This window comes from Danio rerio, chromosome 14 (genome assembly GCF_049306965.1).
Source record: "Danio rerio strain Tuebingen ecotype United States chromosome 14, GRCz12tu, whole genome shotgun sequence".
Classification (NCBI taxonomy): domain Eukaryota; kingdom Metazoa; phylum Chordata; class Actinopteri; order Cypriniformes; family Danionidae; genus Danio; species Danio rerio.
The window spans coordinates 30,896,847-30,923,125 of NC_133189.1; the positions used below are offsets into that span (position 1 = coordinate 30,896,847).

Here is a 26,279-nt window from a genome sequence, read left to right on the forward strand (position 1 = left end):
TTTTTATTTTGAGATTACAAGGTCAAATGATTTTTTTTTAAATGACGTTCACCACAAAACTAACAATGTGAGCTAACAAAATCAATATTGTTAGTTTTGATTTCATGTGTACTTCAATATATTTTTATGTATTTTTTCCCCTTCTGGTGGGGCTTTATTTTTGTGAGCTAAAATGACTGATTTTGTGACCTCTTTTCTCTAAATTTAGGCTATTGTTTGCTTTAATTGAGTTTTGCTGTGAAAATACACAAAAACCCTGTAACATTCTCTTTTTTGATCTCAAAAAACACTGGGTTCTCAAAATCCTGGTGGAGGCGATTAAATTTGATATCAAAAACAACAACATAATACTATTTAATAAATTCAAGACATTATCATTGAAAGAAATTTGCATCATACTTTTAATATTATTTAAAATTGTCATTTATAATTGTTATTGTTGCGTAATATAAGGTTTATGTAATATTATATTCACTACTACATTATTGCTTTTTACTATTAGATTGTAATTCTGTAGATCAACAATCACGTCTGAGTTACAGTGTATTATAATAATATGATAATGATGGTGGATTTTTGAATATGATGCTATACAGTGTAAAATGCTGGGTTTCACTCAATTGATTTAATTAAGTTAGCTTATTAGTTTTTGATTGAACATAAAACAATTAAGTTGTTCAAACAACTCAAGAATTGTGTTGTTTCCTCTCATTTTAAATAAGTAGTTTGAACAAAATGCAAACATATTTTTCGAGTGTTTATTATATAAATATGAAATGGTACACTACCTGACAAAAGTCTTGTCGTCGATCCCTGTTGTACGAGCTACAAATAATTACTTGACTTCTAGTTGATCATTTGGAAAAGTGACAGAAGGTAGATTTTTCCAATGAATCATCTGTTAAACTGCATCTTAATCATCACAAATACTGCAGAAGACCTATTGGATCCCGCATTGACCCAAGATTCTGACAGAAATCGGTCAAGTTTGAAGGAAATATCATGGTTTGGGGTAACATTCAGTATGGGGACGTGTTGAGGGATCTGCAGTGGATGGAAACATCAACAGCTTGAGGTATCAAGACATTTATGCTGCCCCTAAACCAAAGGAGAGGGCAAATTCTTCAGCAGGATAGCACTCCTCATAATTAAGCCTCCCTATCAAAGTTCCTGAAATCAAAGAAGGTCAAGGAGCTCCAGGATTCTCCAACCCAGTCACCAGATATAAACATTATTGAGCATGTCTGGGGTAAGATGAAATTAACCCAAAGAATCTCTGGAAGTCCTGCAAGAATGCTTTCTTTGCCATTCCAGATGACTTTATTATGAGTGATTTCAGTCATTGCAGAGCTGTATGGATGCAGTCCTCCAAGCTCATGGGAGTCATACACAATATATATTTTTTTCTATGCACCATCACTTTATATTCTATATTGTACGTTGTTTCTGTTAATTGCCAAGACTTTTGTCTAAGAAAAGTCAGACTATACTGTCCTAAATAAATAATTAAAAAAATCAAGACATGATCATATTTTATTTTGGTAAAATAAATGTAATCTAGAGGCCTTATAAGCCACATTTGATACCAAATGATCAACTAGAAGTCAAGTTATTATTTATTGTTCCCATACCTTAGATAAGCGGCAAGACTTTTGTCAGGTAGTTTATTATTCATATTTGACTTATGCAACAATATTATTATATAACAAAAGTAATACAGTACAATAATTAAATTGTAACATTAAAGTTTGTGGTATATAGCGTATATAATGAAATAAATTATTATAATTAATATTATTTAATATATTACAGTATTGTACTTAAAGCCAAACAACACTGAAAATAATAATTATAAAACAGTATAGTTATCTTAAATAACAATATCAGCAATAATGCATTAATAATATAATAAATAAATGTACATTTTTATAATAGTACATTGTTTTTTCCCTCTTAAAATAAAATTGGCAATTTGCTATTTAGTGAATGATAGTTTCTCATACTGCTGTTTTAAATTTAATTCAACACATTTGTATGTTTTTACCTAATTAAAAGACATTATTAATAAAATGAATGGCCTTATTTTAATGAAAGCCATTACAAGAACTTTGCTATTGGATTAGTGACATAACACACTGCAGTTAAGTATAGTCTTTTAAAATTTACTAGACCTGTTTCTTCATACCTCTCAGTACAGTATGTCATTGTTGTTTCCCATTTGTCCTCCTCAGCCCATGAAGATACAGCAGCAGGACTCATTTGAGGAGCGCATTGAAATCCCCGAGCCTTTATACGAGGAGGTGGGAGACTTCGGCCTGCAGGTGCTCAAGTCTTTGGAGACCAGTTTTCTGTCCAGCGGCCATGCAGAGACACAGGAAGTGCCCATGCGACCCATCAGCCTGGGACAGAGGAAAACCACATCTCTGGACCGCATGCTGGGCTCCAGGCCATTCGTGTCCTCAGGTGAGTCTCTGGATGCTCTGAGCCACGATGGATCTTCTGACTCTCTGCCCATCCCAGGTCGACACAGAGCTCACCGCTCGTGCAGCCCGCAACAGGAACTACTGCTACAGGAACTTTCCACCATGTTCTGCAAGAAACCAGAGTCAGATGAGCCTGAAAGCCTAACCTGAGCTTCAAATTGGCGTGCACTTTTGTTGTTGTTTTGTTTTGAAATGGGCAAGGAAGAATCCAGTATTAAATGTTTGTTTATTTAAAGAGTCAGTTCACCCAAAACCAATTTCACTTCACTTCAGCTTCTTCTGTTGAATGTGAAAGAAAAGCAATATTGGAAACCAGTAGCTTTTTTACTATGGCAGTTGGTGGTTACATTTTAAGAAGATATTTTAGAGATTGTTGGAAACCAGTTACTATTGATTTACATAGTGTTTTTTTAATATGGGACTCAATGAGTGCCTGTTTCTAAAATGCTTAGAAAAGAAGATATTTTGAAGAATGTTGGAAACTGGTTGCTATGGTCAATGGCTATCTATTTCCAGCATTGTTAGAAAAGGAGATATTTTACATGAGAATGTTGGGAATGAGTTGCTATTAATTTTCAGAGTATTTTAGCTTGCTGTAGGACTGAACAGCTACTGGTTTCCAACATTCTTAAAAAGAAGATGCTTTAGTGAATTTTGGAAACCGTTTGCTATTGATTTCCATCGTATTTGTCCTGTTTCTAAAATTCTTAGATAATAAGATATTTTGTAGAATGTTGGAAACAAGTTGCTATTGGTTCCCATAGTATTTTTCTAATATTGAAGTCAATAGATACCTGTTTCCAACTCTTTTAAAAAAGAAGATAAAAAATGTTGGAAACTAGTTGCTATTGATTCCATCGTATTGTTTTCTACTATGAGACTCAATGAGTGCCTGTTTCTAAAATTCTTAGTAAAGATTATATTTTAAAAATTGTTGGAAACCAGTTGCTATTGATTCTCATAGTATTTTTCCTACTATGTAAATCAACTATTTTCAGCATTCTTAAAAAAGAAGATATTTTAGAAAATGTTGGAAATGGGTGGCTATTGATTTCCATAGTATTTTATTTGTACTATGAAAGTGAACGGCCACTGGTTTCTAACATTCTCAGAAAAGAAGATACTTAATTCAATAGCAAGTGGTATGCAACATTCTATAATGTTTTTTTTTCCTACTATGGGAGTCAATGAATGCCTGTCTCCAACATTCTTAGAAAAGAAGACACTTAGAGAATTTTGTAAACTGCTTGCTTCTGATTTCCATATTTATTTTTTCTACTTTGGGAGTCAATGAGTGGCTGTTTCTAAAATTCTTAGATAATATGATATTTTGAAGAATTTTGGAAACAACTTGCTATTGGTTCCCATAGTATTTTTCTAATATTGAAGTCAATGGTTACCTATTTCCAACTTTCTTAGAAAAGAAGACATTTTAGAAAATGTTAAAAACCAGTTGCTATTGATTTGCATCATTTTTTTTCTACTATGGAACTTAATAAGTGCCTGTTTCTAAAATTCTTTAAAAAGAAGGTATTTTGAAGAATGTTGGATAGCAGTTGCTATTGAATCTCATAGTATTTTTCCTACTATGTAAATCAATGGCTATCTATTTCCAGCATTCTTAGAAAAGAAGATATTTTAGAGAATGTTTGAAATATGTTGCTATTAATTTCCATAGTATTTATATTCTTGCTATAGGAGTGAATGGATACTAGTTTCCAACATTCTTAGAAAATAAGATACGTTATAGAATGTCGGAAACTGCTTGCTATTGAATTCCAGTTTTTTTCCTACTATTTTTTGAAGAATGTTGTAAAGCAGTTGCTATTGATTCTAAAAGTATTTTTCCACCTATGTGAGTGAATGGTTTTCTGGTTTACCGGCATTCTTAGAAAAGACAATATTTTAGTGAATGTTGCTAATGAGTTGCTATTGGATCCCATAGTATTTTTCTTAGTTGGAGTCAATGGTTACCGGTTTCAAACTTTCTTGGAAAAGTGGATATTTTGAAGAATGTTGTAAGCCAGTTGCCTTTGGTTCCTTAGTTTTTTTTTTTGTTTTTTTTTTGTAATATGGGAGTCAATGGTTACCCGTTTCAAACTTTAAAGAGGATACTTTAGAAAATGTTGGAAACCAGTTCCTATTGATTTCTGTTGTGGTTTACAACATTCTCAGAAAAGAAGATACTTTATAGAATGTTGGAAAACCGCTTGGTATTAAATTCCATGTTTTTTCCTGCTATGGGTGTCAATGAATGTCTGTCTCCAACATTCTTAGAAAAGATGATGTTTTAAAAAAAATACAGGAAACGTTTCAGCATTCTTCAAAATATCTTCTTTTGGGTTCAATTGAAGTAAGAGACTTGTTATAGTTTGGGAGATTTTATGGAATATTGTTGAGTAAATTTGGACTTTTAGGTGAACTTTCACTTTAACGTAAAGTGCCAAAGCAGTCACTGAAAAGAGAAACACAAAGTCTGTGAACCAGTACTAGAATTTATTTGATTTTTGATTTTTTTTTGTATAAATTGAGTAAATTTGTTTAGGCTTTTGTATTTGTTTGTATGCTACACTAAAACTGACCGACCTCTCATCATTTTATACAGTTTTACGTAAAAAAAAAAATCATTTTATTTTATTGTTGTATTATAAAATACAATAATAATTGTATTTTATTGTTGTGTTATTTGTACTTAAGGTTGAAATTGCAGTTCAGTTCATGTGCTATTTTTTAAACACATTTCTTGGCTCAGTATTGATGTGGTTTCTGTATAACAGTAAGAAATGAATCATAATAACGCATGTATGTAAAGCAGCCTGTGATACACAATAGCAGTGGAAATATTTACAGGACTGCAGATGGATGAAATAAATACTGCATGGATGCATTTCAGTTCTCCTGGGACCTTGGCCAGGTCTTTTTATATGTATACAGTTTATGATATTTATTAATTTATTTATATAGACTATTTGAATAATTCTCAAAATATTTGTCAGTGATAGGAGGCACAGTGTTTTAACAGTAGAGGGCAGTGTAGATACAGCGCAGATACAATCCCCACAATCCAAAAGCCTCTTCAGTGCACGTTTTCACTTCTCTCTTTACAGGCATTCATTAAAGGCATGTACAGTTGTATAAAGTCTCATAACTAAATAAAACTGTTCTTACCTTCTGATTTTAGTCTGTTTATCTGAAGTTTTACAAAATGTACTGTATTGGTTGTGTTTGCTCCCTTTCCCACATATTTGGACTTGTTTTCCAAATACCTAAACATTACTTGTATAGCAAAATGTTAATAATAATAATAATAATAATAATAATAATAATAATATAAAAGAAGAACTAAAATAGTCATTGAAAGTCTCTTCTGTACACTAAAGCTGTGATAAATAGATTAAAAATGGAATAAAACTAGTGTTGTGAATTGGTATTTACATGTACAAAAATGTTTTCCATGTAAATATATTTCAAAATGATATTTAGTCCTGGTATTCAATCACAACTCCTGTCTTTAATGTCACAATATCTTTCAGAAATCAAAATAATATGATTTGGTGCTAAATAAACCTTTATAATTATTACTGGTGTTGAATATAGTTCATTTGTTTGTGGAAAACTGTAAAAGTTTACAGGATTTTTCTCTCTTAAAATAATATACAAGGATGTTATATTAAACAAATGTGACAAAGAAACATTTATAATGCTACAAACATATTTGTTTAACTATTTCAAATAATTTCAGTTGTTTTAAACCTTGTATTATACTTTTCAAAGAGTGTTGGGAAAGTAAAATGTATTTTGTTTCACAATAATAAGATAAAATGGGAACAACAATAATAATTAATGAAAAATACTGCAGCAAATAAACATTATGTTTTCAGAAGAGTCATGTGATAAGGCTAGAATAATGATACAAAAATAAATAACATTTTGAAATATATTCACAAAGCAAACAGTCATTCTACTGTAAATGTGAAGACTATTATATGTTATATTAACAATAATATATTTTTTAAATGTAATATATTTAATAAAGTAAAAAAATAATTAACTTTGTTTTAGAAAAGAAGATATTTTGAAGAATATTGTAAACCAGTTGCTATTGGTTCCTTAGTATTTTGTTTCTATTTTATAGGAGTCAATGGTAACCTGTTTCCAACTTTAAAGAAAAGAACTTTAGAAAAAACAAATTTTTATTTTTTTGTTTAATTCAGAAAAGGAAGATACTTTATAGAATGTTAGAAACTGCTTGCTATTGATTTCCTTAATGTTTTTTTTTTTCTGCTATGCGAGTCAATGAATGTCTGTCTCCAACATTTTTAGAAAAGATGATGACTTAGAGAATACAGGAAACCACTCAATGCTCTTAACAGGTATTGTGAAAAGTAAAATGTATTTGGTTTCATAATAATAAGATAAAAATGGGTAATAAAAACAATAATAACACATTATGTTTTCAGAAGAGTCATGCGATTAAGGCTAGAATAATGAGACAGAAATAAATGCACAAAGCAGTTATTCTAAATAGAAGACTCACAATATTAATGTTATATTAACATTAGTATATTAATTAAATGTAATATATTTATATGAAAAATATCTATATTAACTCTATATGAATCAAATAAAGAATAAAAATAACGTTTCGAAACTTTTGACTGGCAGTGTATATAATACAACAGTACTGTATACATTGCTGCTGTTTATTAGCCCCCTTTTCATTTTTTATTTATTTTATTTTTTTTACATTTTTGCCTAATGGTGTTTAAGAGAAAAGAAATTTTCACAGTCTCTCTGATAATATTTTTTCTTCTGGAGGAAGTCCTATTTATTTGGCTAGAATAAAAGCAGTTTTGTTTTTTTTTTTAAGCTGTTTTAAGGTCAATATTATTAGCCTTTTTAAGCTATATTTATTTTTTTGATAGTCTACAGAACAAACCATTATTATACAATAACTTACCTAATTACCCTAACCTGCCTAGTTCACCTAATTAACCTAGTTAAGCCTTTAAATGTAACTTTAAGCTGTATAGAAGTGTCTAGAAAAATATCTAGTCAAATAATATTTACTGTCATCATGGCAAAGATAAAATAAATCACTTATTAGAAATGAGCTATTAAAATTATTATGTTTAGAAATGTGTTGAAAAAATCTCTCTCTGTTAAACAGAAATTGGAGGAAAAAATAAACGGGGGCTAATAATTCTGACTTCGACTGTAGATATCCTTGTTTTAATAATAAAATCTATTTCACATGTATAATATATTTGTTACAGTAGAAAGGTTGTGAATGTATTTCCTATTTTGATTCACCTCTTTGTAAGTTTAGTAAGTGTAAAAGTAAATGCAGAGGCATAAAAATCAAGATAACCTGTGTTAAACATCCGCTTCAGGAATGGTAACACAAGCAGTTTGAGCAAAAAAAGATTGTTTTGGTTATGAGTGCAAGAACGCAGGCCTGGCTGAGGATCAGTCAATCAAAAGTGTCCTCTGAGGAGAGTAATCTTATTATCCAGGCTTATAACAGGTCACCTCTGAGGTAACCTTGTCATGAAAAGGATGCCTCTCATTTCCTTTCACATAATCTCTCTCTTCATGTCCAAATCAGCCAAATATTGGCTTCAGTTGTTGCATTAACTACTTGTTTTTTTTCATGAGAAATGAAACAAAAGAACATTACTGTTATCATATACTGTATGAATTATAATGTATTGGAAATCTTTGAAACTTGTATAAATAGTTGACTAGATGACTATTTTTCTGCAGCTTAAAGTTAAAGCTGGATTTTTTTATGGGGTTGTAAGACATTGAAGTCTTTTATGAGAATATTAACAATTAAATGTCACCAGTTTCATAGAAAGTGCTTCTGATATTTGAATTTGGCTCGGTAAATCAAATGCTTGACCAAGATTTGGCACTATATGAAGCCCTTTCTATGACCCGTGTTTTTTTTTTTTTGTTTTGTTCATTTGCAGAAACATGGATGATTTGTTTCTTATGGGAACTGCTGGATATGCCTCTCATGTTAGCAACAATGACAGAATTTTTCATTCATGACAGAGTCTATTCATTTAGGCTTCATTTTCTCTGCCAACTCCAAATTTAACACACAATTACTGATTTAAATACTTATTAAATATTTGCAATTTTATAGCATATTTAAAATTATAAATGTTTGCAATTAAATTAAATTACTGGTGGCTACATGGTGGCTCAGTGGTTAGGACTGCCGATTCACAGCAAGATGTTCGCTGGTTCGAGTCCCAGGTAGGTCAGTTGGCATTTCTATATGGAGTTTGCATGTTCTCCACGTGTTCGCGTGGGTTTCCTCCAGGTGTTCTAGTTTCCCCCACAGTCCAAAAACATGCGTTATAGGCGAATTGGGTAAACTAAATTGTTTGTGCACTCTCAGAAATAAAGGTACTCGAGCTGTCACTGGGGTGGTACCTTTTCAAAAGGTACAAATTTGTACCTAAAATGTCCATATTAGTACCTCAAGGATACATATTAGTATCTTAAAAGTACAAAAGAGTTCCTCTTAAAATGTTTAGGTACTAATATATACTTTTAAGGGACCTATATGTACCCTTTAAGTACAAATTTGTACCTTTTGAAAAGGTACCACCCCAGTGACAGCTCGAGTACCTTTATTTCTGAGAGTGTAGCGTATGTGTGTGAATGCGTGTGCATGTTTCCCAGTAATGAAACATATGCTGGATAAGTTGGCGGTTCATTCCGCTGTGGCGACTTCTGATAAATAAAGGGACTAAGCGGAATAAAATGATTGAATTAATAAATTACTGATTTGATTGTGTTCTAAAAAGTTAAAAAACATGCATTGATTTCAATTTTGATTTGGGAACCATTTAATTATTTTACATCAAAAATGTTAGATTGCAAAGACATTGTACCTAATTATTGCAGTAAATTAATGAATTATTGGTCCATTATATTCATGTTATAGTCATGAAGATAAAAAAAAATTAAAAACTGACTGATAATATTGCTGTTTAACACACTGGTGGATCTCTACATCCTTTATTTTATGCCATTTATGTTTTGTATTTATTTTCAGAGACTTCGCTTCATTTATCTAAATTAACAGAATGTGCTGAGACAGATTTATGATCAAATTCTGTTTCATAAGATTGCATTAATGTATATGTTTTCAAATATATCTGTCTATTTCAATATTGCTTTATCACTATAATATAGTATAGACTGTAATATGGTATCAAAATCATCCAAATGAGTTTAATGATCTACTTTTGCTTTTAGATATAACAGCTGAAAAAAAAACATTGCATTCTTTATAAATTTTTCTGGCATTGCTTTTCTGACATTATCAATTCCAACTTTGACAGAAAAGTTGCAGCTGCTGGTTCATTCCCCTCACAGTTGGCACAAAGCAAAGATATGTACATGATTTTTTCCCCTCCTCTGTGTGCATTCAACAGGCTCAGAGTGGGAGCTCTTGTTTGAGTTGCTTTGTGAGTGCGGGGTCTTTTCTAGGGAAGAAGGGACAGCAAAGACAAGCCCCAACAAGAGCTTAGGGGATTAAGTTCATTCTCACTGCCAATTCGTCACCTTCCCTGTGCCCTCTGCTAGTGCTCTCAATGTGCTGCAGTGTTTTGTGGTGGCTGATTCACTTCAGTGAACAATTATAAGAAACATCAGCTCCTCCAAAAGCAGGAGGAAAAATATCCTCAGGGTTTTAGTCCTTCATCGAGTGCAAAGGGACAAAAAAGCTCTAAATCATGAAGTTGTACGCAAGCTGCTCGGGCTGTAGCTGAACAATGTTACGAGTCTAGAAGATCTTTAGCGAGCCTTTGTTCCAAAGAGGCACTTCTGTACTTTTTTCTGTACAATAAAGCAGATTATATGAGGATTTGATGTCAACTTTGTCAATCTGAAGGTGCGGAAATGTGGGCGAAATCCAAAATCCAAAGTCATGGGAATTTGTCTGATCAGGAGCATGAAAAAGTTCACCAGCCACATTTGTTTGAATACAAATAGAACATCATTAATCTCACAAGAAATCTGAATACGCTGAAATCTGCAGATTTCCACAGGTTATGTTGCCCATCATTGAGTCTTTTTATTTACCTATGTAAATGTCAACATATAGTTCTTCAGTTTTGATATTTATTTCAGTGATAATATGGTATTATTTTGCATAAAAAGTTTGGCCAGGGGAGAAATAGTCGTGCTCAACTGAGTTGAGTTTCTCTTAAGGCTTTTTTTCTGTCACTTTCGTCAATTGGTGAAGTTTTGTTTCTCACCACTGTCCTCAGGACTTGTAGAGCTGTGCATTGATGGACTTACTCTTTAGTGTTTGGTCTTTCAGCAGTGAAAATTAAACCACACTGAACTAAACTAAACTAAACTTCAACTCTGAAAACTGAACTGATAGTTTCAATTTACTAGTCTTCTATGTGAAGCTGCTTTGACACATTCTACATTGTAAAAGCGCTATAGAAATAAACATGAATTGAATTCAATGATTAAAGCACAATAAACTTTAGTGTTTTATATTAGTAGTTACCAAAGACTTATGTTCTTTACAAGACAAGTTCTAATTTGTTAACCTTAACTAAAAGTTTAAAAGTGATTTTTTTATACTATGATTTTTCTCTAAAGAAATAGAAGAAATGTCTACAGATTCTGTCTGGCCCTGGACATCATCATGCATGTTTTTTAAACATTACAAGGTCAACAGAAATGCTGAATAACGTACTGTAAGTAACTCATGTGTGAGGGAAATCTGAAATGTTGTTGTGACAGCACATTAGGTGATAATTCACCACAAAAATAAAAAATTATGGAAATATAACCTCAGCCTAATCCAAGACGTTTTTTTAGCCACATCACCGCTCCCCCATTATTTCTAAATATTTTTAGTTATGGTGACCTGTGACCATATTTCAGCTCTACTTTCAGTGTATAAATAAATAATTTTATATCAAAAAGAATAACGTTACTTTCAAAAATGGCTTTATTTCTGAGCACTGATAAATTAGTGTCCTTTTGCTTTGTCTAATCTGTCTGTAGTAGCCAATCACGTGATAGTGTTTTATGAAGTACAAACTTATTATCCAATCACGATTGAAGATTGAAGTCAGGGAAGGCGGGATCCAGAGTAGAGTATCTGGTTTCAGTTGAGAACACAGAGATCAAGTTCGACGAAAAAGCTATTCGTTTTTGTTATAAACAACAACAACAACAAAAAACAACAACAACAAATATGAACATTATAAGGTATGTTTAAAGTACAAATTTCTGAAATGTATTGTGTCTTATCTATTAATTGTCTCATCTAATCGCTAAAATACACTATCTCACGTAAGAACGGTTTCGTTTAACGTTACCTCACGAAAGCCATTCAGTTACCAAAACCACAAAAACAAACATAAAAATTAAGTTATGCAGAAAGTATTTACCTGAATTTATTGAATTCATACACAATTTGACATATCTATTTCTTATTGATTTACTGAATTGCTCTCATAACATTTCCTACAGCCATAAAAATAACGTTACTAAAACTAACGTTATACTAACGTTAGTTTTTGTAGTTAACGTTAAACCATGGTAGCCATAAATTATGCATATTTTCCCACTCTAACCACAGTTTAACCATGGTATTTGCAGTAAAATCGTAATTATACAACTAGTAATCAGTAGTCCAAAAATATGGTTACCACACATTTACTATAGTAATTCTATGGATTCTAATGGATGTACGTTAAGGTTGGCATTGTTTAATGAAATCTGTCTGTTTATGATAGCCTCCATTTCAGTTTGTGCAAGAAGCTGAACATAAATTTCAACATTATTGCCTTTTGTTTTACAGTCCTGGCACGCAAGCCTGAGCATGTTCACCAACTGGAGTGCCAACTTACTGCCACATGATGTATGAGTGGACACAATCTCACAAGTAAGCTGATGCTGTTTATTTACTTTGAGTTAGAGGATGCTTGTGTTGTAATGTTCATCAAAATGGTACTTGTGCTTATCATGAATATGAGCAAATGTAATATGCTTTTTTATATGGGTAGTTGACAAATAGACTGTAAAAATGTTTTTGTAAGTCTTTTTGAAGAACAAATTGTTATATTTATTTAATTTGAAATCTGATGTTTGAGAAAATATAAGGGGTCACTAACTTTATCGATTTTTTTGGGTGTTTTTGTTTTACGTAACAAGAGGTCCATAGAAGACAGAAGTGTTTAACCACTTGCTGCATTTTAAATGACAATTATGAGCAATTCCATGCAAATGTCAACCTTGCCATGAAAAAAAATAAAGTTTTCCCCAAATTAGCAAAACCGTTTCTGCATTTTGTGTAGGCTTGTATTTCACAGTGCTTTAAAAATACTCAAAAATGTCTCTGTCAGTGTTTTTAAACAATTATATTTGAATTACCCAAGTCACACAAGTTTCATGTCACATCCATAAACATTACATCCATAACAAAGTTTTTCCTCATAATTGCAATAAAATAAAATAAAATCAGTCATGTTTGTTCTATAGTGATCCTACTCCTATCCTTTTGATTAGCATTGTTTCTTTTGGGTTGTACAGTTTAATTCACAGAATTTCTACGAAGTATGTTGTGTACTGTACACTTGCTAACTTTTTTGGCACATCCACAACGCATGATTATTTTCCTCATTTAAAATATAAAAAATGTTTACATATTGGAATTTTTCTGCTCATACAACTCTGTGGCTAGTTGTTTTGAAAAATATAAAGAGATGTTTCAGTATAATGTTAACATATACTTCCTCTGTCAATTTATGTTTTAAGATTTTACTGCAAATGTCAAATCCTTTTCACTTGAATTGCTCTAATTAATATAAATTTTGTCACATGTGACAGTGTAAAAGCAATGTTATGTCAACATCTTGCATACAGTCTTAATCTGGGGTGCGTTTCCGAAAACCATCGTTAACCAACTAAGGTCGCAAACTCCGTCGTTACAAACATACTTCATTGATTAGACCAGGGGTGCTCAATCCTGTTCCTGGAGAGCCACCTTCCTGCAGATTTCAGTTGCTACCTATATCAAACACACCTGAGCCAATTAATTAGGACCTAAACACCACGTGATAATTACAGGCAGGTGTGTTTGATATGGGTAGCAACTGAAATCTGCAGGAAGGTAGATCTCCAGGAACAGGATTGAGCACCCCTGGATTAGACGTTTCCCAAATCCGTCTTTCCAACAAATGTTCACAAAAAACTGTTATGTTAAGTCTCCAAAGCTTGTATATTTTTAGTCATTGCTTCAAAGTTTGTGAAAACAAAAAAACATAGCATACGTTGATGCTTTTATTTTATAGTAGGATATTTATTAAGAAATGTAGCCTACTGTATATGACATGGGCCTATTGGTTAGAACAATTCTGGAGTGGTTTGCATGTGTCAATTTGTAAAAGTAGACTTAAAAAAATAAATAAATAAACAATATCCTACTTAATCATCATCATCATCATCATCATCATTATTATTTTTAATATTATTATTAAAGTAGTTTTTTTTATTTCCTAATAAATAATAAATATTACATTTAATTTCCTTATAAATCGCCTTATTTATTTATTTATTTATATGATTTATATATGAGATTAGAATACATGTTAGCTTTTGTAAGTGATTTTATGTTTTAGAATAGAATATGTAATGTTCTCAAAAATATTTGTAAAGAAAATATAGGCTCCATACATTGCCATTTACATTTATTTCAATTAATTTGAAAAACGAATGCATGGTTTTTACCAAAACTAATATTGTATTTTTTTAATGATTGTGCATGTAAAACTATATAATTTGCACAAAAAAATGATGGGGTTCTTCTCTAAAGAAGTAGTTAGTCCACCCCGTTTAGAGCATCATTATGGGTGTTTTACATTATAACTAACGTGGTTCAAATGATGGATCTGCGACTACCCGTTTTGGGAAACACTCGTCACTACATCGTTCTTTTCCCATACGATGCATAGTACTGTGATAGTTCAGCAGTGAGTTACATCATTGTTTGGGAAACGCACCCCTTCATATTTCACAGATTCCTAATCTTTGATATTATTTGATGTTATTATGTGACAGGGAGCTTCCTGTAGTGCTGCACTTTAGTGTACATGCTCCAGACCGAAAGAAGTCTCCTACGTTTTGGATGACCTAAGGGTAAGAAAATTGGCATTGAATTTTCTTTTTTTTTGTGAACTGTCAATTTATTTGCTAAAGTGACAAAACTCATGTCTAAGAAAGCGATATCTTAGTTCAGACCAACAATAGTTATTAAACCAATGCAACAAGTCATCATTTGAATGCTTCTATAGTCTTTAGTTGTTTCTTTCTCTTTTGGCCTGCGGAATCGCTTTGAAAGCAAGTGTTGAGATGATGGACAGTTGTGGAGTGATGACACTGCTCAGTCTTCTTGCACTGGGCACCCTCTTGTGAGCAAACACTTATTGTTGAGTCTGTCTGGGTATGAGTACCCTGCTCTGAAAGGCTTCATTGAGTCCATGGATGAGTAACCTCGGGCCGCTGGCTCTTCAAAAGGAGCCTCTAGTGTGTCTTTGAAAGCAGACTCCTTCAATGTGAATCTGAAGGGGGACTCTACACCCATTTAGCTGTGATTTTGGAGTAAGCCTCACACTCTGGGTGTCTGACCCAATGGAGAGATAGGAGCTACAAAAAAGGTAAAGAAACCGCAGGCTTACCACAGAACAGGATCTCGTTTCAGTCTTGAGGAGGCGCTGCCTGTTTCCGAGCCCCCATGACAATTGGGTGTAATTGGGACTTTTGTCTGAGTAGCATTTCTTCAAAGGCAAGGGAGCCTCTCGGATAACCACCATTATAGTTGTCCTTTGGCCTGGTAATTAGGATATGAATTGGATGGTCACAAACCAAACCCTTAACACTCGTTTAATATGACCCTGGATGGAGTACAGTCCGACTCGTTTTGGATGACAGTGATCATAACAGTAAAATACTACTACACATACATAAAGCAGCGTTCAAAAGTCTGTTGACAGAGTTGACAAAAATGACATACTAAATATATTTAAATAATGGAGTAAAATTTCTAATTAAAAATCTGATTAAAAATAAATTTTGAATCATAAATTTTCAGGGAAGACCAATGGTCAGGATGAATACCAGTTGTGTTGTTGGCTTACATTGTTTGGTCCAGTCTGGATCCAAAAACTGCCCATGAACACCCCAAATGGACAGCAGCAGACTGAAACAAGAGCACGTGTTCTGCACCTGCGTTAAAGGATGTGATTTTCTCCAACTGCATAGGAAAGTAGTTGTCCAATTTCTTGTTCCACAATGGGAAACTGGAACTTAATAATCCACATTGTTTGCAAATATTTGAGAAATTATAACCGGTTTTAGTGTGTTCCTTCTTAACTTGAATTGTTTTCTTGTGTATGACACTTGTATGACACTCTGTTGTAGTTTTTTTTTAAATCTTGATCTGTAATTCATTGCTGAATAACCAGCCAGATTCTACATGCTGAATCGGTCCAACATGTTCTGATGTTAACCCAACAAGAAGCGATGTGTGGAACTCACCAAACCCACTAGCCTGACTGGCACTGAGCGACGGCCTAGACTGTTCAATGGCTGGTCGTTGGCTCAGTGTGTCTCTCTGTTTTTTCCACTACTTTATATTTTTGCTCTTTTGTGTCCTGCATGAATATGATTGCATATATTTAATTCGACTGAAATATTTGTTGAATTATTTAGCTCATATTATTATATAAAAAAAAAACTAGATGATGAGTATTTTCATGAAGATTAACTCATGTTTATGCTGTTTACATCACTGTTTTAAAGATTACTTGTACATTGTAGAAATGGTGCACAATTAACATAAGCGTGAAATGTTTTAAGTTTTGATATTAGATTTAGATAGTCACCAGGCTAGTTGTGGGTAATTTCTAATTGCCCATTATGCATTTTTTAGCAAACCTGGCTACCTTGGTCTCAAATCATTGGATCATTCTGAATAATAGAGGACATGAGGAGCTTTTGGGCTGCTATGTGAGAGATCCAAAAAAAGAAACATGCTACTCTTTTTGTCAAGACATCATAAGGTATTCCTTTTGAGCATCAGTTGTCATTCAAAACATTATCTAACACTAATTTTTTTGAATACCAATGATAGTCTTTAAAGACTTTAAAGACTTTAATTGTATTTCAGAGGGATTGTGCCAAAATCTGCCTGATATCACATTGTTTAAACCAGCTTCGCAAATTTGTGGAGTAATATACTTTAGTCATTCAAATGAATACGTCATTAATTGTTTCAGTTAATTTTTCATACATTTTATCTTTGCTGCTATTTGATATGCTTTATGCAATTGAATTAAGGTTCAAAAGTTCATACAATGTAAGCTTTTGGACAGACATTTTAGAAAAATGAAGGTCATCTAGGATCTATACTAGAACATTTAGTACTGATGCCATTGTACAAGTGCAGCAGACATAAAAATTTAATTCTCTGATTAAATGTGGATTTAATGACAGGATGAGATTAAGTGAGTACTTTGTTCAACATTGACTAGTCCATACAGGTCATAACAAATATGACTAATCATGTCCAACAAAATATTTCATGTACTTTTCCTTGCAAAGCATGTTTAAACAAGTTTTGTTTTTGCACTGATAGTATAATAAACTCAGTTCAAAAAATTTTTTTAATGTAAATTCTTTATATATGCTTTATTAAACACTTTTTGTTATATTATTCTGCATTCTTATGCAGCATGCAAATTTTAGAGATCAGAAATGCACGCTTATGCATTTTGATGTGTTCCCAAAGTTCAAGTTTGGTGAACCCTGCAAATTTATATTGTGACCTTTTAGCTGAATTTAAAGCATGCAGACTTTTCAATAGCCTCATAGGCAGCAGTCCATCATATAGCTTTGTTGTGCTTTGGGTTTGAGTAAGTAACAGTTCCCAATACTGGTCTTAAGGCAAAAAAAAAACAAACAAAAAAAAAACAATATTAAGGCAAAAAAAAATTGTTTTAAGAAAATGTTCAGTTTTATGGCTCTTTAATGATTAAACAAGTTTATTAGTTGACTATTTTAAGGTGAACTTGAAAAAGTGCACCTGCGCATTTTTCATGATCGCGGCATGCCCACTCACTAATGAGAGTACGATTTGTCTTTAGTTAGACACAACGTCCCCCACAAAACAATTGCATCCTGTTAGATGCCCCAGTTATTTAAAACAACTTGAGCCTGTTTAGATGCGCTTGAGTTATGCAAATCTGCATGGCGATTGCATTGTTGCACACATATATCCCTGGAGGGATGAGCCTGTAAACACCATGGCGGCATTCTTCCCTCTGCCCGAGTTTCCCCCTCAGCACCCAGCCGACAAATAAAGGCAACGTTAAAGGGGTCTAATCCTGGGGATGACCCCGCTTTGTCACGTCACCTCTCCAGAGCTGAAGGGGGACGGGTGGGGAGAAAAATGGGGGAAAACGCTCCACATTAAATCCACAACAGTGCACGTCTAAGCTGTCACCTCTGTAAATGACCTCAGGCCTCGAATAGGGAAGACAGCAGAAAAGGACACACTTTATAACTCGGGCTCAATTCAGCCCTGAAGGCCCCACCTCTTATTTTGGCTGCACAAAGTGTTGTTGCCGGCTTCTCCGTACATTAATCTTCAACCCCCCGCTCGTCTCCCCATCTCCTCTTGGACGGCTCCCTCTATTGTAGCCCGGCTCATTGTAATGTGAGCCTGACTTCATCTCTATGCACCGGCAGGCAGGACTGTCTTTTCCTCTGTCCTGCGCTCCCCCCTCACTTCATACCCTGCCTTAATTGCCTCGGACCACCAGTATGTTGCGGCTGCAGATGTCTCTCTCCTTAATTTGCGTAGGGAGCACAATCAGCCCCATCTGCTGCAGTTTTTCCTTTCCACCGGCGCCCCCTCCCTCCCCGAAGAAATCACCTCTGCTCTCGCTTAAGTCTCTGCGGTAAGCCCCCCTACCCCAGAGCCAAAAAAAGCCACAACTCCTACTCCTCCTAAAGAAAACCTTGTCAGTGGGGCTGGGATTGAAAGCCTATCAAAAAGCTATAGAAGAGTGCTTTGCCTCGGAAGGGCACAATCGAGGGTTGGTGTGAAATGAGGGCCCCCTACCAGTTTACTTTTTTCCAGCGCTACTCCCTGTCAGGCCTCTGAAAGAGGCTCGGGCTACAGAATCGGGGACAGATGGGAGGACTTTAGGGAGGAATAATCAGAACGCACTGCGGCCGATAAAGGTAGTGCGTAGCGCCGTTGTTTATACAAAACAAAATAAAGTACACAAGCATAAATCCTCTCAATGGGCTGTGTGACACTCGGCCAAAGGCAGGCGACGGGCGGCCTCCCCCCAGACTTGCGCCGAGTCTAGCTATTTCCACATTGTAGCGGAGCAAATGCAGATGGCTTTTTTATTTTATTATTCCTTCAGAGATGATATATTCAGAAGTTCTCACAGAGAATGCCATTCAGTTACACTTTCTTTTGGTGCTTCCCTTCAGACATTTTGTTGATCTGTTAAGTATTTTACAACTACAAGACATCTAACTCTTAAAGGTTAGAGCTAGTAGAAATAAATGGTATGCAAAGTTGCTCAGAGTCAGTAAAATATCTGTTGATCAAACATTAGAATAAAGTGTTAGCAAATAAAAAGTTTACTATTATTCTAATGATTTTTGAAGTTGGAAAGAAGCCAACCACAAGAGGACCGTCCAATCAGAAGGTTACCTTTATTACATGCAAAAACAGACAGACAGGGCAATTACTCTTCAAGTGACAGATGAAGAGAACAGGCATTTTGACTGACATCTCCACTCCAAAATGCCCATAGACTGCATTGGAGTGGACACTGAGAGTTGGGAATGATTGATGGTGCATTGGAAGACAAGGGAACTCCCTTTTTTGTGCATTTTCATAATTTTGAGAGACGACTTTTGTTCCGTCAAACAAAGCTTTTTCAATTTTTTTTTTACTTTTTGTCTTTCTGCTAAAATGAGGGTGTGAGATGAGTGAAGCCACTGTCAGCCATGCAAACCCTTATTGTGGAGGGTTCAGTAGGCATTTGTGTCAGTTCATGGGTGCAGATGATCTTCTTTTCTTCGTTTTTATTTAAACTCTAATTTAAAATATATTGAGGATGTTTGCAAAAATTTGTGTTAATGACAGGTGGAATCGTGTCTGCGGTTACAGTCAGCTCTGCTTCTGGGTTTTTGTACAGCTCAGAGTTGGCAGTATGTGTGTAAAGCAAACCTGTTGCACAGCATTCTAGATCAAATGTATTATCTGATTAAATAAATCAGGATATATAAAATATCAGCAATATCACACGAGTAGCGATGTGGCTGCATATCGACACTGTGACGGATTTAAAGACACATCGCACTGGTATGAGTGTGATATTGTGTTTATACAACAGTTTTACGGCATAATCATAAATATAAAAAATAAAATCAAACACTAAGAGTCTCGAAATCCTTTTGTATGAGGAACTTTCTTTCGCCATTGCTTCACATCTGCTGCTAATGTCAGAACAGCAGAAACCTCTGGCTTTTTTCTTTTTTTGCTATATCGAAAACATACCGAACCGTGACACCACTGTGTCGTATCGAACCAAACCGTGATTTTTGTAAACCGTTACACTCCTAATATATATATATATATATATATATATGTGTGTGTGTGTGTGTGTGTGTGTGTGTGTAAATATATGTATATGTAAATGTTTTTAACCACGATCCACTCTTTAGAAACATTATAGCCCTAATTACACTTGGTATTAATAAACATTTTCATTAGTTTGATTACAAGTGGACCACATTGTACCAAAGTACATATTAACTTGAAACTTGCTTGCAGTGATAAATGTTAATGGTGAAAGTTTTGTTTTTTACCTTTTCATTTTTTTTTAATTTTGGTGAACGTTCACCGAGTTAACTTGCTTGGTGTGCAACTGAGACTTGACTTTTACTTGACTGATGGAGGCTGGAGAGAATTGGTTGAATGCTTTACTTGCTCCTACTTCAGGGTGTGATTGTTTTATAGCAAGTTTCTATATGATTGCTAGGGTTTTATCTGTAGGTTTTATCATGTCATTTACTTGGATAGGTCAAAACAGCAATAGTTCTGCCATATACACAAGTTTCCTGTCGCACACAAACTCGGCCCTTCGTCATGGTCCTTTCTAAATAAGGCACAGTTTGTTCTCAATTAAATGCCTTTGTATTAAACTGAATGCCTTTTTTGCAAACTGCATCTCTGCCATCTGTGGAGGGTTTGCATCAGGATAAAAGATGTGGCATTCATTTAATTACATCAATAATCTCCCTTTTTCCCAACTTTGTTCAAACTTTGGCAAATTATCTTTGCACTGGTTCAAAATGTGTTTACACCCTAAATTGGCTCATTAGCTGTTCTTAGCTGTTCTTCAAACATGGCTTTTCATCATGTGGCTCTTTTTTTTGGCATTCATATTTGTGATTTTAGCACTCTGGCACTAGCAGATGGCACAGTTTAATTCCTTGATTTTTATTGGATGATGTAATTGACAAATATAGGCTTCAAAACTACTGCAGCTTTAGTAAACCCCCACAGGTAGCATCATAATCCGTTTAAACAGGGATTTGATAGGACTGATATGATGAAGCTGCCTAAGGCTAGACTAATGATATTTTTGATGAATGCAGTTTTCTGGATGAATGGATGAATGCATATGTAATATACACCATGAAATGAATGCAGTTTGTGATGCTTTATACTTTCTAATAAAATAGCTTCACTGTAATCAGATTCTAGGATAGCACTGTCATATAATACTAACATTGGATAAACTTTGCAGCAGATCAGCTTGACCATATCTGCATGCCTAAATGCATTGAGCTGCTGCCATGGCTTATTTGAATTTTATGTTAACCAGCAGTTGGACAGGTGTACCTAATAAAGTGGCCGGTGAGTGTTTAATCTATAGTATAAGCATGTATAAAATGAATGTAAATGTCGAATGTACTATATCCACTATGTTGTTCTTACATGACCTACAGTATCACTTACAGTATGTTACTTCACTTCAATTTAAAACTCTTCTCCTTTGGTTGCATGGAATAGTAAATTTAGGGGTTAGGGCTGAATGAAAAATCCAAATAAAATTGCTTTTGGAATTTAAAAAACTGTTATTGTCAACTTTTAAGGGTTCTTAAAGACTTCTGTTTTTTATATTTATTTAACAGTATTTTGGGATTTTGGGATAGGACCACAAAGCGACATTCGGTGTAGAGTGCAGTATTCAGTGATTTGCTGGGCAAACACACCTGAGGTCAAGGATTCAGGTAAAGGGGTGCAGAGACAGTAGCTGTTTTGTAGGCAAATGACAGTGACTTAAATTTGATGTGAGCAGTGATTGGTAACCAGTGTAGATTAACAATTATGTGTGAAATGCACTATTTTGATAGACTTGATAGTATTGGATGGGAGGTCAGCCAAGAGTTCATTTTAAGTAGTTTAGCCTGAAGGACAATGGCTTGGAAGAGCAGCTGCGCAGCATGTTCTGGTAAGAGGGGTCTGATTTTCAAAATGTTACAGAGTGAATCTGTTAGATTTGGCAACTGCTGCAATGAGGTCAGTAAATTTCAACTAGTCATCAAGAACCAGTCCTAGGTTTCTTACATCCTGTCAGGAGTGATGGCTGAGGCCAGCTGCATGATTGCTGAGGCAACTCAGTAGCAAGATTTTGTGACTCAGTCCAACCTCTCCAAGACACCCTGAATAATTGATTAGAATTGATTATAAATTAGAAATGTTAGAATTCTAATGAAAAATGTGAATATAAAAAGAAACCTTGCGAAAACGGAAATGCTTGTAGTTTCTGCCAACCCGACTCTACACCATAACTTTTCAATCCAGATGGATGGGGCAACCATTACTGCATCCAAAATGGTGAAAAGCCTTGGAGTAACGATTGATGATCAAATAAACTTCTCTGACCACATTTCTAGAACTGCTTGATCGTGCAGATTTGCACTCTATAACATCAGAAAAGTCCGACTCTTCTTATCTGATCATGCAGCTCAACTCCTTGTTCAAGCTCTTGTTCTCTCCAGACTGGATTACTGCAACTCTCTGCTAGCGGGGCTTCCAGCTAACTCTATCAAGCTTCTTCAGCTGCTCCAGAACGCAGCAGCATGAGTGGTCTTTAATGAACCTAAAAGAGCACATGTCACTCCGCTGCTCATCCGTTTGCACTGGCTGCCAGTTGCTACTCGCTACAAATTCAAAGTTCTGATGTTTGCCTACAAAGCGACCTCTGGCTTTGCTCCTTCTTATCTGCTCTTACTTCTGCAGATTTATGTGCCCTCCAGAAACGTGCGTTCAGTGAATGAACTTCGCCTCATGGTTCCATCCCAAAGAGGGAAGAAATCACTCTCCCGAACTCTCTCATTCAATCTGCCCAGTTGGTGGAATGAACTCCCTAACTGCATCAGAACAGCAGAGTCACTCGCTGTTTTTAAGAAACGATTAAAAACTCAACTATTTAGTCTCCACTTCACTTCCTAATCTGCAATTGCCTCTCTGGTTCTACCACTAACTGTACCCAAAAAATAAAAAATTAAAAAATTACTAATACTTTCCTTCTTAGACTTTACAGACCTGAAACTTGCCTATAGAACTTATTCATTGTTGCTCTTATAGATGTGTAAATTGTTTCCTTATCCTCATTTGTAAGTCGCTTTGGATAAAAGCGTCTGCTAAATTAAAATATAAATATAAAGCCAAATCATTCATTTATCAATTTTCTTTTCGGTTTAGTCCCTTTACTAATCTGGGGTTGCCACAGCAGAATGAACCGCCAACTTATCCAGCATATGTTTTACACAATGGATGCCCTTCCAGCTGCAACCCATTCCTAAGAAAAAGCCAATTCAAAATCTGTATAAAAACTGTCCTTTTAAAATGATGCATTAAAATGTACACTGTAAAAAATATTTTAGCCTTAATTCATTTTTTTGTTGAATCAAATGAACTTTTCTAGTCATCTCAGCTTACATCAATTAAACTGACAAAAATATTAAGTAAAACTTTGTACAACTTGGAAAAATTTAGTTGAAACCTGATTAACGTTTTTAATTAAGTTAAACAATTTTTTTTACAGTGTATGTATTTTTTGTACCTTTTTGTGTTTTAGTAATTTAGTTTTTTTTCCATAAAAACTGTTAGTTTAAACTTGACCTTAAATAAGAACAAATTCAAAATAAACTAAACCTAAAACTAAAATCAAAGGTTCTAAATGTGAAAATTACAAATAGTTGTAATGAAAACTAAAAAACCAACACAGGCTAATTCTGAAAATGTTGTCCCGTTTCTGGAGACTGCGAATTACATAGCCGGAGGTATGTATGGCTGCATTTAATTTTTTTATGTGAACGATATGGGGCGATATGACGCCATGTCTTTTGCCGCTTATTGGCTGACCGCTTACCTCTGTGTGGAGGGCTTTCCCGCCGCAACCAGTTTATCCAGCTAGCTTGTTGTGTACCTCTGTGGATTGGAGGTGTAGAGAGGAGTTGACCACGAAGTTCGAGTCCATGGAAGAGGGGTTCTAGAAATCAGGTCAGACAAAAACAGAATCCAAAAATAAAACGAACGAGTGAACTACATGGTGAGAAAGTGGTAAAATACGAAAACATGGTAAAAATCAAACCAGAGCTTTTCTATTTCTGGACGGCTTTTGTTTAGGCAAGTAAGCAGGCGGGCGGGACAATCGGTGAAATTGGTTGGGTTTAGGGAAGGAGGAGGGTGGGTCAGTCGATTGGTTGGTCACCCAGTCAATCATTCAGTTGGTTGACAGCGGCCTCTTGTGGGTTTACGCAAGAACAGCGCGGGCACGAACAGCACTCACGAGGGGATTTGAGATGTGAAAAAATGCACACAAAGGCCTCTCGTGGATTCACGAAAACAAAAACTGCAAACAAACATACCTCTCGGGACGTATTTCGCGGTCTCCAGAAGCATCCACAGGACCAGTGGTTCCCAACCTTTTTCTTAGGGGCCCCCCCATGAGCAAATACAAACATTGGAGCCCCCCCACCATTAAAATACACACTCACGCACACACACACACACACACACACACACACACACATATATATATATATATACTGTATGTGTGTGTTTGTGTAATATTAATATATAATATGTATAGAAAATATAAATTAATCAGTTTTAACTTGTCTTCGCCTCTAATAAAACCAAAATTTAGGTAGGCTTTGTCATACTGTTTAATCTTTTTCTTCGCCTCTGAAGAATTACTGCATTTACGTCTCTCTGCCGATTTTGTTTTGATTTTGCCTTTACGACACGTTGACAAGCACATTGCGTGAGTGAGCAAAATTTAAATAATTATTTAAAGTTATTTATTTTAATTATTTTTACTATTATGTTGGAATTTTAAGCATGTGTTTTGATATATATATATATATATATATATATATATATATATATATATATATATATATATATATATATATATATATATATATATATTTTTTTTTTTTTGGTACTTAAAAATACATATATAATAGTAGGGCTGCTCGATTTTGGAAAAAATCATAATCATGATTATTTTGGTCATAATTGTAATCACGATTATTCAAAATGATTATAAGTTAAAGTCAAAATTATTAGCGCTCCTGAGAATTTTTTTTTATATAAATATTTCCCAAATTATGTTTAACAGAGCATGGAATTTTAACAGTATTTCCTATAATATTTTTTCTTCTAGGCTAATTTGTTTTATTTTAGCTAGAATAAAAGCAGGTTTAAATATTTAATTTAAGGTCAATATTATTAGCCCCCTTAAGCAATAAATATTTTTGATTGTCTGCAGAAGAAACTACTGTTATACAATGACTTGCCTTATTACCCTAATTAAGCCTTTGAACTGCACTTTAATCAGAATGCTTGTATTTTAAAAAATATCTAGTAAAATATTATGTACTGTCATAATAGCAAAAATAAAAGAAATCCGTTATTAGAAATGAGATATTAAAACTATTATGTTCAGAAAAAAAAAACTTCTTTCCATGAAACAGAAATTGGGAGGAAAAGGGTTGCTAATATTTAGGAAGGCTAATAATTCTGACTTCAAGTGTATACATACAGTTATTTTCCACCCTGCACAGGAAAGAGAAATAAATACAATAGAATAAAAATATTAAACAAACTGTGCTTTAAGCATCTTCACTGTAAGAAAAACACTTTAGCTACAGCAGTCCTTCAGTCAAGACTAGTGAGGGATTTTCTAGTTGTTTGATTAATAATCATAGAAACAGGCGGCAGCAGGAATATTTCTCGCTGTCTCTTTGGTTTCTCTTTCACGTGTCTTTTGATTCTCAACTCGTTTGTTTATTACACAAATGAGGGTTAATATAAATAATCACTAAACACTGCGTTTTGACACCTATTTGACCATTAAAGTGCTCACGTTAATGACTTTAGATGTCTGCGCTCCTCTGTTCGTCTCAGAGTGCGAATGAACGAATGCTGACCGGCCGCATGATTCTGACTGAGTGTGCTTGCTGCACACACACATAAGCACGCGCTCGTTCGCGCTTTTAAGAGCAACACATGTACAACTAGAAAGGTGGCGGTATATAATGCAATAATCGTTTATCTCGATTAATGCTTCTTTATAGTCGTTTGAAATCGAAATCGGATTTTCGATTAATTGTACAGCCCTATATTATAGTGGA

The 26,279-nt window shown here is 34.3% G+C and overlaps 2 protein-coding genes across 5 annotated transcripts in view; both read left to right on the forward strand.

Moving 5' to 3' along the window:
- arap3 (ArfGAP with RhoGAP domain, ankyrin repeat and PH domain 3) overlaps positions 1-5,658 on the forward strand; it is a 59,280-nt gene extending 53,622 nt beyond the window's left edge. For all 4 annotated transcript variants that reach the window (XM_073921873.1, XM_073921874.1, XM_682220.9 and 1 more), the window contains exon 34: positions 2,232-5,658. In XM_073921873.1, coding sequence (XP_073777974.1) covers positions 2,232-2,633 — 402 coding nt within the window. In that variant the 3' untranslated portion in view covers positions 2,634-5,658. The remainder of the gene's footprint in view (positions 1-2,231) is intronic.
- A 5,786-nt stretch (positions 5,659-11,444) lies between these two features.
- polr2g (RNA polymerase II subunit G) overlaps positions 11,445-26,279 on the forward strand; it is an 87,147-nt gene continuing 72,312 nt past the window's right edge. Inside the window, exons 1-4 of the mRNA XM_073921194.1 lie at positions 11,445-11,741; positions 12,337-12,420; positions 14,595-14,672; positions 16,465-16,594. Coding sequence (XP_073777295.1) covers positions 16,565-16,594 — 30 coding nt within the window. The 5' untranslated portion in view covers positions 11,445-11,741; positions 12,337-12,420; positions 14,595-14,672; positions 16,465-16,564. The remainder of the gene's footprint in view (positions 11,742-12,336; positions 12,421-14,594; positions 14,673-16,464; positions 16,595-26,279) is intronic.